The sequence below is a fragment of the Parasteatoda tepidariorum genome, chromosome 8 (genome assembly GCF_982258835.1).
Source record: "Parasteatoda tepidariorum strain Cologne lab strain chromosome 8, Ptep-v5.0, whole genome shotgun sequence".
In the NCBI taxonomy this organism is placed as follows: domain Eukaryota; kingdom Metazoa; phylum Arthropoda; class Arachnida; order Araneae; family Theridiidae; genus Parasteatoda; species Parasteatoda tepidariorum.
The window spans coordinates 66,173,149-66,189,852 of NC_141762.1; the positions used below are offsets into that span (position 1 = coordinate 66,173,149).

General features: G+C 33.4%; 1 protein-coding gene across 1 annotated transcript; it reads right to left on the bottom strand.

The window, feature by feature from the left end:
* Positions 1–1,494: 1,494 nt before the first annotated feature.
* LOC107440315 (sn-1-specific diacylglycerol lipase ABHD11) lies at positions 1,495–10,390 on the bottom strand. Its single transcript, XM_016053214.4, has 6 exons — positions 10,347–10,390; positions 9,323–9,476; positions 6,307–6,480; positions 4,960–5,151; positions 2,799–2,998; positions 1,495–1,733 (listed from the first exon to the last, which is right to left on the bottom strand). Exons 1-6 carry the CDS (start codon positions 10,352–10,354, stop codon positions 1,601–1,603), a joined length of 861 nt encoding a protein of 286 aa, XP_015908700.3. The 5' UTR covers positions 10,355–10,390; the 3' UTR covers positions 1,495–1,600.
* Positions 10,391–16,704: the final 6,314 nt, after the last annotated feature.

Below are 16,704 nucleotides of genomic sequence, written 5' to 3' on the forward strand. Positions count from 1 at the left end.
CTATCTTCCGTTAAGAAAACGGAAACAATGTCTCACTTGAATTTGTAGAAAAAAAACTGAATTAGCTCATTTTTCTTAAAATAGGTGGAAGCGTGCAGAAGAGAGTTGGGGAGTTTTTAAGTAACCTTTATAATAACAAATTTTTGTCAAAAAATATTTTTTCGAGGAAGCACCCTTCCTTTGCTATAATTACTTGACTAACAGTTTACTTTGATATTTACTTAAGCCTTTCTAAATTCGGCAACTTGATGGGCATTAATTTCATCTACTTTTATAGAATTTAGGTTTTGATTATTATAACAAATATCAAAATTTAAATGTTTTTTTTTCAATTTTTTTTTCATTTGTATTTATTTTTTAGGTTTACATTCGATTCCAAATTCAATTTTATAGACTCAACTTAAGAGATTTTAAAATTGCATTAATATTCAAACGGTTTAAGTTCAAATGTTTTTGTCTGCTCAAATAAATGTAAGTCGAAATTAACGTTTAGACAAACTCATATTAGCCAAATGTTGATTTTAGCAAATGAAGCCATATCCAAGAAAGGCACATTACAAATCACTCGACAGTAAAACATTAATAAATTATCTTTGCACTGCGTTATAAATTCTATCAATAGGTCATTGTCGAAAACTATGCCAAAGTGTTCATAATGCTGGGAGATTAAATTAAAAGAAATGCTGTAACGAAATACATAATATAGCAACATGTAGCGTCAGCTCCGAAGTTTTGTTTAGATTTCAATTTCAAGCGAACCTTGTTTTTTTTCCAGCCACACATTTTTCGATAATTATATGCAATAAGCTTTTTTAAACAATATTAAAGCAGAAAAGTCGAAAAGACTAAAATAAGATTTGTATCACTGAAGATATCTATAAACAATCAATTTTATTTGCTTTTATTTATATGTTGAATTACTAAAAGTTGATTTAATAATTTTGTTCACTATTTTTATTCTCATCCTTTTTCTCTGATAAGTTAAAGTCATAATAGTAAAATTAGTATTTTTTCAGTTTAGGATCTTTCTATCTACCAAATTATTAGAATTTGGTAAAATTTTAACGGATCTTGTTTATTTAGAATAAAAATTTGCAATACTAATTTAAAACACTCAAAATTATCTAAAGAGTTGATTTTTCGATATAGCTTACGCAGTACTAAATTTTACAATAGACTTCTCCTATCGAAAATTTCAATAAACTTCTGGGCAGTGAAACTAGTTTGCATTGCTTAAACTTGTTTAAGAGCACTCTAAACTAATAGAAATGCTAAATTAAAATAAGTTTCGTAAAATGAATAATTCAACAGTACTCAATTCCCGGACTAGTTTACCACCTTGCAGGTAATTTAATCTTATCAACGTATTTGTTCAAATTAGTTAAATATTTCAAAGTCTTGTTGCTTTCACTGCAAGTAGACTAGTTAAAAAGAAAATTCACTCAAATGTTTAGCTTGTAAAACTAATTTGATTATAAATAAAACTATACAGTATGGAACAGGAAAATTTTATTAACTTTAGTTCGAACATTTAGACTAAAAAATACTTAAAGCTTTGCTCCGGATATCTTAAACAGTTCACTGAGTCACATTTGCATCCTTATTCTATTCTTTTAACAAGTGTTTCCACGAATTTGTCAGGAAAATCCACAAAAAGATGATGTGAAGCACCTTTGAATTCTATCATCTCAGCCTTTGGAAAGTATTTCTTGATGTCTGCCTCCTCGGAACCTCTACAATAAGAACACTAGTTTAATATATTTATGCACTATATAAAATAGTTAACCTTAAGTTTTAATTACTCTTTTATTTTAAGATTTACTGTTAAAGTATTAAATTAAGGAATATTAAAACGTTTCATATTTGCCCAACGAGGTAATTATGAAACTGGGAAGTTTTTACTATCAAACTCGTATTTTAAGCCACATTTGGGTTTAAAATATAATGCTACAGCATAAAGAGTTAAAGAGATGTTTCAACTACGTTAATCGCTTACGAATTAGTCAACTGCTTGTAGAACAAGTTTGAAAAAGCTGCAGTAGTTTCATATATTGAATTGATTTAAGTTCAGAAATGTATTGTGCGTCTACGACTATATCGTACAATACTCATGAATTAGAACTAAAATTAAGACCAAACTAAATTTATTCAGATAGATTTTTAAGTACCGTTAATATAAAAAACTATTTTTAAAAGTACTAAAATTTGAGTTGAACTGTGGTGCTGGCTGATTTCCTTAGAAACACAATGAATACATCCGAGATGCAAAATTTTTACAATCGTACTGCTCAATTCACTGTCTTAGTTTAATTTAAAGAAAAAAAAATTCACAATAACGTACTACAGTGCCAAGAACAAAATATTAATATTTAAGATTAACTACAGATAACTTTAAACACTAGAATTAACTCAGTTATAATATATTGGTTGACTTGAATAACACAAACAAAGTAAAATTTTGTAAATAGGTATAAAATCTTGCAAGAGTGATTCTAATACTATAAGCCTTAAGAGATTTGACTAGTTTCCGATTTTACAATTTGTATAGAGCAAAATCTCCAATTACAGTGATGACATTAAATTTAACAAGATAAATTTTTTATCCCTTTTGATATTCAAGACCTTGACCCAAGATAAAAACTACGGATCAATAAACTCTATTTACACGTTTTTGACCGATGAATTATATCCTATTGAATGTGCTTACCCAGAGTTATGCAGCAGTATAAGTTAGTATTGTCTAAACTTAAGTAGCCATACGAATTAGTCGAGTAGATGCTAAAATAATGGTTACTTACACATTGAATGGTGATTTGGACCCATGAATGAAGTAAGCTGGGCCATCATATTGTCCACTGTGAACAATGGGAGAATCCCGGTACTGTTTGAGAGCATCAGCAAGAGCTTCAGTGTTGAACCGCATATCATATCCTCCATCTGGTCTTCTTTTGTACAAGAACTTTGACATCAGGTAAGCTTCCTTTTCGGATTGGAGTTTCTATTAAAAAGAAAATGACCAAGAATTTACAAAATAGATATGTCAGACTATAAAATCGCTAAGTCTTTCAAAGAAATAAAACATTTATCACTAAATGTGAAGCAGGTAAGAAAAGCTGAACAGAACATTATACATTAAAGAGGGTTATAGTGCTCCAAACGTTGCTACTTAACTGAAGCCAAATTCTTGGAACATTTCCAGTCACAAAAATATTGCAGCATATTCGAGTTAAAAATCAATCGATATCATTATGTTGAAGTTAGGCTGATAAGTTTCAAACTGGCGAGCAGGCCCGGTGAAAAGGGCGGGCAAGATGAGCGATCACCCAGGCAGTATACTTTTATAAATCGTATATTCTTAGGTTGTCTATTTATGGTAAATATTTTACTAAAGATGGTAAGAATGTGTAGCAGAAAAGTCACTTGTTTGACATTGAATATAACGAGTTCTGTATTGTCCAAGAGGGTTTTTTCTGTCAAGATTTGATTCAGGAAATCCTACAACAAACAAACTAATATTCTCAAAAGGTGAGTGCAACGGAGAAACAGAGGAGCGACCTTTGAGAATGATCAAGAGCTGAAATTTAGTCTCAATTGAGCCTGTGTGCTAAACGTACTAAAGAGTGACTAAGCTGATACAAATCTTATTTTATGTAGAAAATAATTAAATTAGATTTTGAGACTAAATACAAGTGAAGTTTCCCATTCAAATATCTATTGTTTAATAAATTGGGCTATTTAGATACAAGACCAAAAGGCTGTCTTCAAGATAATTATATCAAACTGACCAAGATCATAGTAAATTTTAAGCTAGCAAGCATATATACACTTTTACAATATTTTACATAGTCTGTTCTTGTATTTAAAACAAAACATTTCTGGGAAACGAAAGTAAGACTTCAAATTATTTGCTAATAGAGAGTTCAATAACTTATTTATTCCTCTGAGTTATCTAAATGCTTTTTACTATTATAATTAGCATTGTATGAAGGATTTACTTATTTTTGAAAATAGTTTTAAATACCAATATTTGTCTGAGTATCTAATTTTATCCAAAAGTTATTTTATAGGAATAATCATTCAACATTGCTATGACGATTGTCCATTCTTATGTGTTTTACGCAATGCCATTTTAAACTGATTTTCAAGATTGTATACTTCATTAACGGTTTATCACCAGTACGCTCATCGATTAGTCATAAAAACTCATAATGAACAATTTTAGTTACAGCGAGTGAATAAAGAATAGAATACCAATCAATAGATCAGTGAGTAGGTGAATTACCACAAATCTGCAATAAATAGCGGTGAATTTATTTAGGGGCATATCATTTCAACACATTTCAGCAAATAGTCAATAAATAGTCAATAAATATTTGTAAGCATTTATTCATCAAACCTATCAATTGTTTTACAGGAATATAAGACAAAATTCCCATTTTTAAAAATAACTTCTAACACAATGATGATACATGAACGTTACGTTTATCGAAAATAAAACAGCAAAAAGTGGTTTTGGAGATCACGTTGTCCCTTAACAAACTTACCATATATGTAATGACAAAGTAGTTTAACAATGATTTAATACAATGTTAATATTTAGTTTGGTTTGATTACAATCTTAAAAACCCTGTATTTACCTTAAAAGGTTTTGTAACAGAATCAGCAAGACCCATTATTAAAAATTTGTTGGCCTTATCGCTTCACTAATCGAAGCCTCCTTATATTTTGTTTTAAAACACTCGCACAGTACTTAAACCATAAATTGGTTTCCGGTCATATGTTAGATAATTTTTATAAATGAAGTTTGAGATTGGGGATAATTTATTATCAATAGCTCAGCTCACTACTTTAAGTAGCAAATTTTAGACTTGTATAGATCTAAAAGTTTAGCTTCCTATATCTTTTACAATATTGATAAAACTAGTCTCAAATTTTAGATGTTAGACATGAAATATTTACCATTTCTTCAGGTAATTTTTCGTACAGAAGAGGTACACTTATTCTAGTGATATCGACTTCGGGGGTGTCTTTGGGAAGACTTCTGACTACCTCTGTCCAAATGTTCATGAATCTAAAGGACCGATCCACCAATTCCTGCTGAATTTTCTTCACATACATGTCCACAATAAATGCTTTCTCAACTTTCTTTGGCTAAAAAAATTATAAAAACTTCATTAACAAGGCTATCATGCCTGAACATTTACCATGTTTTGGTTCCATTACAAGAAAATAAAAAAGAGGAATTCTAAAAATAGCTGAGAAAATTTTGCAGTCGTAGAAGTAAACTTTTAATGCACTTTTGGCTAAATTAAAATTTATTGATAAATTGGGATAAAACTAACAAAGCTACAGTTAAAAATTTAAAGAGTTTCAGCAAAAGTGCCAGAAAAAATCTTTGGCTTGGTATTTACTCTTTGTAGAGTTCATTCGAATTAACAATTTTTTCGTAACATTAAAATCAACATGAATTTAATGATATGTCTAGACCTTTCGATGTATGCTTAGTATGAAAAACTTTTAGAAACCAATTTTTTAATCTAAAACGTTCAAAGTGCCTTTAAACATTTATTCTTCAAGTAGCACGGATATTGTGTATATTTTCGTATCTGAATACTCGTGAATTGCTTTCACTCAAAATAGGGGTGATATGAGAAGATATTCCCTTACACTCAGCGTATCATATCTTCTCGAAGAAGTTTTAGCTTTCATAAAAAAAAAAAAAAAACTGTACCTAAATTACACTACACCTGCGGTATTTAATGAATAATCCAGTTTTGAATGAATTGTAAATATCTTTTAAGCAATAGTTTAAAATGAAATACATTGACAATTTCACGAAACTGAAGAATACATAGGGAAGTATAAATCTTTAATTTGACTAAGAAACCTTGAAGCCACTTGAACCATAATATAGTATAAAATTTCTGCATCCTTGATATGTAACACATTGTCTATATTCAAATTTTATTAAACAATTCAGTGGTTCCACATAATCGAGCATGATACAACTCAACTACTGAAGGTTGTAGCGAAAAGGTATCAAAATACGGAATATGTTCAATGCTTAACCGCCTTTGAATTATATGGAAACGGGCAACACCCCTCAAAAAGAGAATGCCTCAGCACGGGTCTATTTAGTAGTCCTACGTAAAAAACTCCGCAGTTGAGGAAAAATAAAGATTTCTTTACGTCTGGACTACCAGGGGATCAAATCTTCTGTTCATGGTAACCAGTGATTAAGTTTTTCTAGGTTTTATTGGAACAAGACTAACCTGCAACTTTTGATATATAATTCGCATATCTTACTTCCTGCAATGCAGCACTGATGGCAGTCAATCCTCCAAAACTGTGACCGACCAAAACAGAATCTTTGATATCCATACGATCCATAAAAGTGTAGAGGTCCTGAAGATTGTTATGGAAACTAGAATCCTTCGTATGCTCACTCTCACCATGGTTTCTGGCGTCGTAAGTAAAGACCTGGAATAAATAATGTTGATTACACTAAAGAGTGGGAATTACTTATAATAAAATATCCTTAATGATAAAGTAGTATTTTGTTTGCTTTTAATGCAAATCTAAACGTATTAAAGACAATTATTGCAATAAAGATTTGATGCATTAGTGTAGCACTTTAGATCAGAAAGTCTGCTAAAGCAATATTATTAGTTGGAAATGCAACACTACGCTTTTGTTCGCCAATTCGAGGGATTTTTCCAATTCAATAAGTTTTTAATTTTGAGTTTACTGGAGTAAAAATGGCAACGAGGATGAATTCACTAAACCATGTCTTAATGAAACGTTGGGTAATCAAGGTAAAATTCGAAATATTAATCAATTTTGACTCAAGGTGAAACTCGTATTCGCGATGTAACTAAAAAGAATGTAGACATGAGAAGTACGATTGCATAGGATTAAAAACCTTTTACCCGTTCGTAAAAATTGACTTATTGCTTTAAAACAAGCTATTGATAGGACTGACGAAGTAAACTTATAAAACAAGTCAAACTTTTAGTTTAGCTCTTACTTATGATATCTAAACTTTTGAATGTTGAATAAAGTATCCTTTTATTAGGAAATTAAACCTAGACCAACTGGAAAATATTCTATATTTAACATTGGACTTCCAGTTGCTTAATCCATTTTTAAGTAGTTTTCGTTAAAACTGCTATTTATGCGGAAAAACATTCCCTTAATTTATTGTACATTTAATGTGCCAGGAACTTCAGTAATCATTTGCGAAAAAATTAACAAAATTGAATTTAATAGTTCTATTTGGGTAAAAACTGAATTGAAATATTAGCCAATTACGGAAAAGAATTATGAAGTATTTGTAATTTATAAGTTTTAAGCTAAGAGTCAAGATTTTAGACATAAAAGAATCAGTTTTATATTATACCAAATTAAAGGTGCTTGAACATTAAGGTTATTAAAAACTGAAATTAGCCAGGATTTGTTATAAAGATTTATTTGAGAGGTCTACATGAATGTTCATTCTGAGCAACTCCCAAATGTTACATTAAATGTAGCATCTACTGTAGATTTTTCTTTGGAAGATATCTCGCTGGATGAGGTACAGAGTGCCCTGAGGGCCACAAAACCAAAGAAGGCTGCAGGGAGAGACGGAATCGTGGCAGAGATGCTTAAGGCAGATTTTGAAACCGCTACAAGACAGTTGCAAAAGCTCTTCAATGAAATCTGGAGAAATGAAAGAATACCAGAACAATGGAAAGAAGCAGTAATAGTGAAAATTCCCAAGAAAGGCGATCTAACAAAATGCGAAAATTGGAGGGGCATTAGCCTACTTTCCATACCGGGAAAAATATTTGGAAGAATAGTTTTGAATAGACTAAAACATGAAATTTATGGAATTTTAAGAGAAGAACAGGCAGGTTTCCGCAGTGGAAGTGGAACAATGCAGCAAATCTTCACACTTAGAAATATCATTGAGCAAAGCTTAGAATTTAACACCTCTTTATATTTAAACTTTATTGATTTCAGTAAAGCCTTTGATTCAGTTAAGAGAGAGAAATTATGGGAAATTTTATCACTTTATAATATACCAGAAAAATATATTAACATAATCAAAGATATGTATGATAACAGCAAAGCATGTATAGAAGTAAATGGAGAATTAACTGAATTCTTTTTAGTAAAAACTGGCGTGAGACAGGGATGTGTTTTATCGGGATTTTTATTTATACTGGTGATAGACTGGATTATGCGAAACAGCTTGAAAGATGAAAAAAGAGGAATAAGGTGGAATTTCACAACTACTTTAGAAGACCTTGATTTTGCTGATGACATCGTACTTATTTCATCCAAATGTACAGACCTTCAACTTAAAACAGACAAATTCAACAAATATTCAAATAGTGTAGGTTTATTCATGAACAAGAAGAAAACTAAAGTAATGAGAATAAATCAAAAGAAAAATGACAAAATTAAAATCGAAAATCACGAAATAGATGACATAGAATCATTTAGCTATTTAGGTTCTATTGTAGATAAAAAAGGTGGAAGTAGCGAAGATATTAGACAGAGAATAATCAAAGCAAGAACATGTTTTAAGGGATTACATAAATTTTGGAGAGAGTCAAATATTGAAATAAAGACAAAAATAGTTGTTTACAAAGCTATTGTTAGAGCAGTACTATTATATGGCGCAGAAACCTGGAAACAGACTAAGATCGAAATACAAAAATTAGAAACCTTTCAAAACAAATGTTTAAGATTTATTTTTAAAATTTTCTGGCCTTACAAAGTATCAAATCAAAATCTATTAAAGAAAGCTAAAATAAAAACAATCGAAGATGAAATTAAAAAACGAAGATGGAGCTGGCTCGGACATATCCTTAGAATGCCCAAAGAAAAAATTTCATCTGTTGCGCTTACATGGGCCCCTGATGGTAAGAGAACAAGAGGAAGACCCAGACTTACCATCCAGCGCATGTTTTTGGGCGAATTAAAAGAATGTGGAATATCTGGCTGGGAGGAAGCAAGATCTATTGCTAAAGACAGGAGGCGTTGGAGGGATATGCTGGAGGCCTTAAGTGCCCAAGGCACGTAGAGGATAAGTAAGTAAGTACATGAATGTTCAAAGAAAACATAGAAGTTGTTTACAATCAAAAGTGATTACGGATGCAAATATATCGAGTAATTAGAGTTTAAACCAAAGCAGTTAATATTATGAGAATGATTTTAGATACCTAAATTTGAATTCCTTAAATTTGACATTAAGCTACCTAAATTAGACGTTCTACTAATTTAAGGGTAAAATGTTTTCCTATTTAAAAAAAAATAGCCTTATAGCCTAAAATACCTTTCTCTTAGTCAATTCTGCCACTCGCTGAGGTATAGTTTCCCACACTTCCTTAGAGCACAACATAGCATGCATAAAAATGACAGGTGGTTTTTTCTTATCGCATCCACCGATAGCTTCAAACACACGATGGGCGAGTTTGACTGGTTGATATCTAGAAAATTACACAAGAACTATTTCACAAATATCAAATAATAAATCTGAATAGGCAACACAATTCAAAATTTCAATATATAAAGAATCGGCATTATTACTTTAAGGATCTGAAAGATTTTAAACTATCAGTATTAATTGCGCAAAATACTTAAGATATTTAAGTCTTCCTAAAGATTTATTAGCTAATAATTTCATCATGAAGCATTTACTTATTTGATTCATAGTTTCCCAGCATTTAAGGAGAAGTAAACACATCGGAATATTCAAAATTATCAGACTGACAAGTCTAAAGCTAACTATTAAAACTAATATATAATAGTATTCATTTCAAAAACTAGGGTCCTAACAGTAAAGTTTCAATTACCAAGGAATAAGCAGCAAATTTCCTTCCAAGTGTAAAAATTGGTAACATCAATTTAGAAATATTGAATACATAATATTTAAATTAGGTTTTTTTCGCTATGTTTAAAGCATACTAGCGAAAAAAACTTCAAGCTTTTATTCAAAATCTGGTAGAGTTTTATTCGTAGTTTCAATAACAGCAAGTTAAAATTACTCAAAACTTTAGACCACATGAATCGTATTTTGGCAACTAAAGTTTGAAACTCCAAATTAAAGTATCAGCTTTAGATGTTTTACTTCAAAAAATCCCAACAGTTTGATTTCTAGATAAAATTTCCGTAATACGATAGAGAATTTCTTAAACGTTGATTGCAGCGGGAAAAAAATATAAACATTTCCCTAAAACTTCTAAGTATTACTAATATAAGTTCCATTTATTTTTAATACAAATTTAATTACATTTCGACGATACCTAATTTAAACTATAACATATGAAATTAAAAGCTAGAATAAACCATTTTTTTACCTAGCCATTGTTCCAAGAAATGATTTCGTTCTTATCTTCTAAGAAAGAGATAACATAAATCGCAATTTCCGCAGAGTTTAAACCATCTTTTATACTAGCGTAAGACTAAACGCATTGACGTATATTCGTGACAGTTACAGTTTCGTGTTTATTCGATTTAAGTACTTTAATGTAGTACGTACACCATTTTTTCATCAAGCACTCTGAGTCATAAAGATATCTGGTTCGATTAATGCAGCAAACTGATGCTGAGAAGCATTTCTGTTTATCCTTTACGCAGTTCTTTTTAAAACTTTCTAGGTCTCCTTCAATATGACAAGGAATTTTAAGCCTTTCCAGAATACAATACCACTGGTGTATGTGCGAAAGTTTTTTCCATCTTCCAAATGCTCTGAAGCATTTAGGTAAAGGGTTCAATTCCAGCAATATTTGTTTATCCTTTCTTTGTGTAGTTCTTTTTAAAATCCTTCTAGGTATCCTTCAATAGGGCAAAGAACATTATACCTTTCCGCAATACAATATTACTGGTATGTGTGCAAAAGTTTTTTCCATCTTCCAAATGCTCTGAAGCATTTAGGTAAAGGGTTCAATTCCAGCAGTATTTGTTTATCCTTTCTTTGTGTAGTTCTTTTTTAAATCCTTCTAGGTATCCTCCAATAGGGCAAGGAGCATTATACCTTTCCGCAATACAATATTACTGGTATGTGTGCAAAAGTTTTTTCCATCTTCCAAATGCTCTGAAGCATTTAGGTGAAGGGTTCAATTCCAGCAGTATTTGTTTATCCTTTCTTTGTGTAGTTCTTTTTTAATTCCTTCTAGGTATCCTCCAATAGGGCAAGGAACATTATATCTTTCCGTAATACAATATTACTATGTGTGCGAAAGTTTTTTCCATCTTCCAAATGCTCTGAAGCATTTAGGTAAAGGGTTCAATTCCAGCAGTATTTGTGTATCCTTTCTTTGTGTAGTTCTTTTTTAAATCCTTCTAGGTATCCTTCAATATGGCAAAGAATCTTAAGTCTTTCCTGAATACAATATTACTGGTGTATGGGAGAAAGTTTTGCCCATCTTCCAAATGCTCTGTATATGTTGCCCATCTTTCAAAAGCTCTGTATATGCTGCCCATCTTCCAAATGGTCTGTATATGTTGTCCATCTTCCAAATGGTCTGTATATGTTGCCCATCTTCCAAATGCTCAGTATTGCCCAGCTTCCAAATGCTCCAAATAAAGGTAAAGTTTTCGATTCCAGCAGTACCGCTGAACTTAACTTTCATTCTGTCTTCGTGATGTCCTTATGTGTTTTATGGCCAATCTGTGGACTGTTCGTAAAGACACGATTCCCAGTAGAACACCGAACCTCCTTTAGTAAGCGGTTTGATGACCACTTTCATTAGACTGCGTTAGGACCGATGATGTATGGTATAGGTGCTCTTTAAACTGTTCCATCATTAAGTGCTCCTCGACTACTAGTGCATGTCGTCGGGTTACCAAAGCGAGGGAGATAACCCCACAGCTGAGGATCAAAACTGTGATGGCTTGTCTTCGGATCATAATCAGGGATGCTTCCTGGACGGTCACCAATAGCCCATTGTGCAGCCCTAGTGAGACATAAATAAAATATTCTACCTACCTACCATTGTCTTTTATGCTGCATTTAATTATTATTAAAATGGTTGATAAACTATCAAACACATGAGCCCACAAATTTTCGAATAAATAACTAAAACATGATTGTTGTTGTTGTTGTTGTTAATTTACGTCGCACTAGAGCTGCACAATGGGCTATTGGCGACGGTCTGGGAAACATCCCGGAGGATGATCCGAAGACATGCCATCACAATTTTAATCCTCTGCAGAGGGGATGGCACCTCCGCTTCGGTAGCCCGACGACCTGCGCGTGAAGTCGAGCACTTTACGGTAGAACAGTTTAACGAGGACCAGTACCGCACACCCTCGGTCCCTACGCAGACTGATCCAAGTGGTCACCCACCCGCACACTGACCGCAGCCAGTGATGCTTGACCTCGGTGATCTGCTGGGAACCGTGTCTTAACGATCAGTCCACTGCGGGACACTAAAACATGAAAGGCTTCACCATTACGGTACGGTATTTTCATTTATGTCGCACTAGAGCTGCGCGATGGATTATTAGCGACTGTCTAGAAAGAAGTCTCTAGCTACCAGTAGATAAAACACCTGTTTTACAAAGAGGACGCATTCACACACAATCAATCCATCCGCAAATCACAATTTTGACCAGATCCAGAGCACGACTGATTTCCAATCCAGTATCCCCGGAGGTATTGATTTATCATAGGAACTTGGATGGTTTTGTGACTCCGACAGATTCAACGAGCATCAATCATCATTCTGTACTCGAGAAGTCTTCGGCCGGTTGTTATCAAACTCGCAACTTCTCGGACAAGAGCTCAACGCCCTACCATCCACCCTATCCCGGTCCAAAAAATACTTTACGTACTCCCCTTTAAACTGTTAGCAAAAATCATAAGGGCTCTTTTTTCTGAAAAGTTTGGAAATAAAAAGCAATTGATGTGCATTCAGCAGCCTTGTAGCAAAAATAATTAAAGAACAAATATAAATTATACATAAAATCATAAAGAACTGAGACTTATAATGTAACGTAAAATGAGCATTGATCAAAAACAATTGGTTGTTGTGTTGTAATTCATTTACGTCGCACTTGAGCTGCACAATGGGCTATTGGAGACGGTCTGGGAAGCATCCCTGAGGGTAATCCGAAGACATGCCATCACAATTTTGATCCTCCGCAGAAGGAATGGCACCCCCGCTTCGGTAGCCCGATGACCTGTAAGCGAAGTCGAGCACTTTACGGTGAAACAGTTTAACGAGGACCAATACCACACACCCTCGGTCCCTTCACACACTGATCCAAGTGGTTACCCACCCATACACTGACCGCAGTCAGTAATGCTTGTCTTCGGTGATCTGCTAGGAACCGTGTCTTAACGATCAGTCCACTACGGGACCCAAAACAATTGAAAAACCATAGCAAAAACCTATAATTAGAATTATTTACTATTTCCTTCATTTATTTATTCATGCGTTTATTACCTTTATCTGCACATGACTGTTTCCAAATTCTAATCAAGAACGGCATTTTGGTTTAAGCTATTATTTTGTACACTTTCTATTGCAGATAAGTGTATTAAAAGCAATTTATGTCAATTTCAGTTCATGATTAAGCATAAATTTATTTAAAAGCTGATATCGCTTCACACCTCGGTCCCGCAGTGGACTGATCGTTAAGACACGGTTCTCATCAGATCACCGAAGTCAAGCATCACTGGCTGCGGTCAGTGTGCGGGTGGGTGACCCACTTGGATCAGTCTGCGTAGGGACCGAGGGTGTGCGGTATGGGTCCTCGTTAAACTGTGCTACCGTAAAGTGCTCGACTTCGCGCGCAGGTCGTCGGGCTACCGAAGCGGGGGTGCCATCCCCTCCGCAGAGGATCAAAATTGTGATGGTATGTCTTCGGATCATTCTCCGGGATGTTTCCCAGACCGTCGCCAATAGCCCATTGTGCAGCTCTAGCGCGACGTAAATTAACAACAACAACAGCTTCACACCTCGATCATTCACCATTCTTGCCAACTTCTTTTTTCCCTAGAACCTTAATGATCAAAGTGCGTTGTCCTTCCTCCAAAACGGTCTGAAGCGAGGAGTTCGCATGTTCAAATCCAGCAGTGACTTTGGATCCATCTCTGTGCTATCGTGCTATATATTTGTGCATTTGTGCCCTTTATTTGACAAAGCTCTTTAGTTTTTTAAATTGACAAAATCTTATAAGCATTTATTTGTATTGAGCACACAAGCCTGCCTATGTATATGTAGTAATAAATATTCTTCCTGTATGCTACAAGTTGATAAACTTATTAATTCGTCAAAGCATTTCCAACTGCATTAGTCTAACTAACTGAATCTAACTAAACTAATTTTCTAAAGAAAAAAATCTTCGCCACTTATTTAAATTACCTTATGTATTTCTACAGCCTCATTTTCCCATATTTTATATAGTCTTCCAGAGTTTAGTGTATGGAATCTTCATCGCTTGTTGCTAATGTCATAATAAACCATACCATCTTTATAAGTTTCCCCACACAACTGGTTTCCTCTTCATTAAGGAAGCTCTTTTCATATTTCCTTTTTTGTTTAAATCTCCATTTTTTTGTCGTATGCCTGTTTAGGCAGTGGGGGTGCGATTGCTCCTGCTTTTTCAGTGGCACCATCTATGGCCAGGAATTCGACTTCTGCCACGACATTCACACAACCGCAACCCGTTTATAGGGTGGGTGACATTCACACACAAAAGAGAAAGGACATAGAACACAGAGAGAGAGAAACATCCGTGCCTTGCCCGGGATTCGAACCCAGGACCTTTCTGAATCTAACTGTGTATGAGGCAAGGACAGTTCCTTGCCTCCTACACAGGCCGGTCGGCTATTAAATCTCTTTGCTATTCAGAATATAAATGAACAGCGTAGATATTCTTACCACTACTACCACATACCTATCTAGTGATGGTCGATATCATAGGTCGTATAAAGTGGTTTCTTTAAAAAGTGACACGGCAGTCCCTTGTATTTATTTGTCGTGTCTTATCGTTTTCCCATAGTATCTTAGAGAAATCTTCAATTTTATTACAATAATTACTTTTACACGCGTTACAGGATGGAAAAATATACAGAGTGCATATTATTTTCTTTTATAAAACTAGTAAAAAAAAAAGACTTTAAAGATCTCTCAGTAAATTTTTTAAACAAATGAAAAGCTAAATAGCATTTTATGATTTATCAAATTACATTTTATCATTAATCAAATAACATTTTATAATTTATCAAATTACCTTTCATAGTTAATACATTACGTTTGATAATTTATCAAATTGCATTTTATAGTCAATCAAATAACATTTTTAAATTTACAAAAATGCATTTTACAGTTAATCAAATAACATTTTATAATTTATCAAATTACATTTTATAGCTAATCAAAATATATTTTGCAATTTATCAAATTCCATTTTATAATTGATCAAGTTACATTTTATTTTTTCTCACACATAATTCTCAGAATTATACAAAAAGTAATTAATACAGTATTACAACAAAATATTGAATAAATTACAATAAAAAGTAAATTTTAAAAAATATGCATTAATGCTTGGTTAGATTTAAACCAGTCTTCTACTTTGATGACTCAGTCTCTGTAGCATGCATAAGTTGCTTTGCAATGATCACTCTCATTATATATTTTGAAAATCTTTGTCAAAAATGAGGACTAAAAAGATTACACATAAGATCCCGAATTGCGCTGTCGAAAAAAAGTGTATTAAACGTTAACAAATTACTACTGAGCAAGGTGTGATTGAAGGTCTCAAACCGTGTTTTATTGGCAAAGGAAACTCAAAAATATTTCTAATATACTTCTTTCAATTCCTCTCGGCATAGTTCAGAAGGGTTTTGATATTTAAAGAGTCGCTTTCCTCAGAATTTGTTAGACTTCGATAGCCTTTTTCGTTTCTTCTGCCTTAAATATTAATTTGCTCTACTTGTGTATAATTTGTTTCGTTTTCATTCTTCACAAGTATTCTGAAAATACATATTAAGAGAGGTCATTTCACAAGACACAATATAATAAAATACAAAATAATTCCGGTCAAACTTAATTGTAGTTGATTCTGCTGTTCAGATTACAGAAAGGGGTGGCTGGAGGGCGTAGTTGGTTTGTCGTCGGCCTTCTGAGCCCAAGTTTGCGGGTTTGATCCCCGGCCCAGGCACCGGACTTTCGGGATGCAGAAAATCCTCAGCGGCCATGTCGTATGATTATGCGGCATGTAAAAGATCCCTGGAGTGCCTTATTGACTCTTGGCATTTCCGGCAAAGTTAAATTCCTAGTGCACTTTATCATCCAAATAGAGTCTCGGTGCTGCCATCTAGTGTGGCAGAAACTAGACGTCCAAATTAACATGACCAACGGTATCTCACCCATTATGGTGGTCCTGAAAGAGTGGATACCACCTCTAGAGAACGCACTAGGTCTGCTCATCGGCAAGACCGATTGTGCAGCTCATTGGAAATAAAAGCTTACGGAAAGGTAATCTTCTTCGAATGAAAGCTGAAAAACACCCGATTTGAATAATTTTTTAAAAAAGTCGATATTTACCATTCAAATATCTTATATATAATTTTTATTTTGAATTTCGGTTTGCTCCAGTCACTTGCTGAAATTTTTTCTTCAAACTATGTGTTTTCCGCTGTTCGAGTGCATTTACCTCCTAAGTTATCTATAATACCTTAAGTGACATCTTAAGTGATTA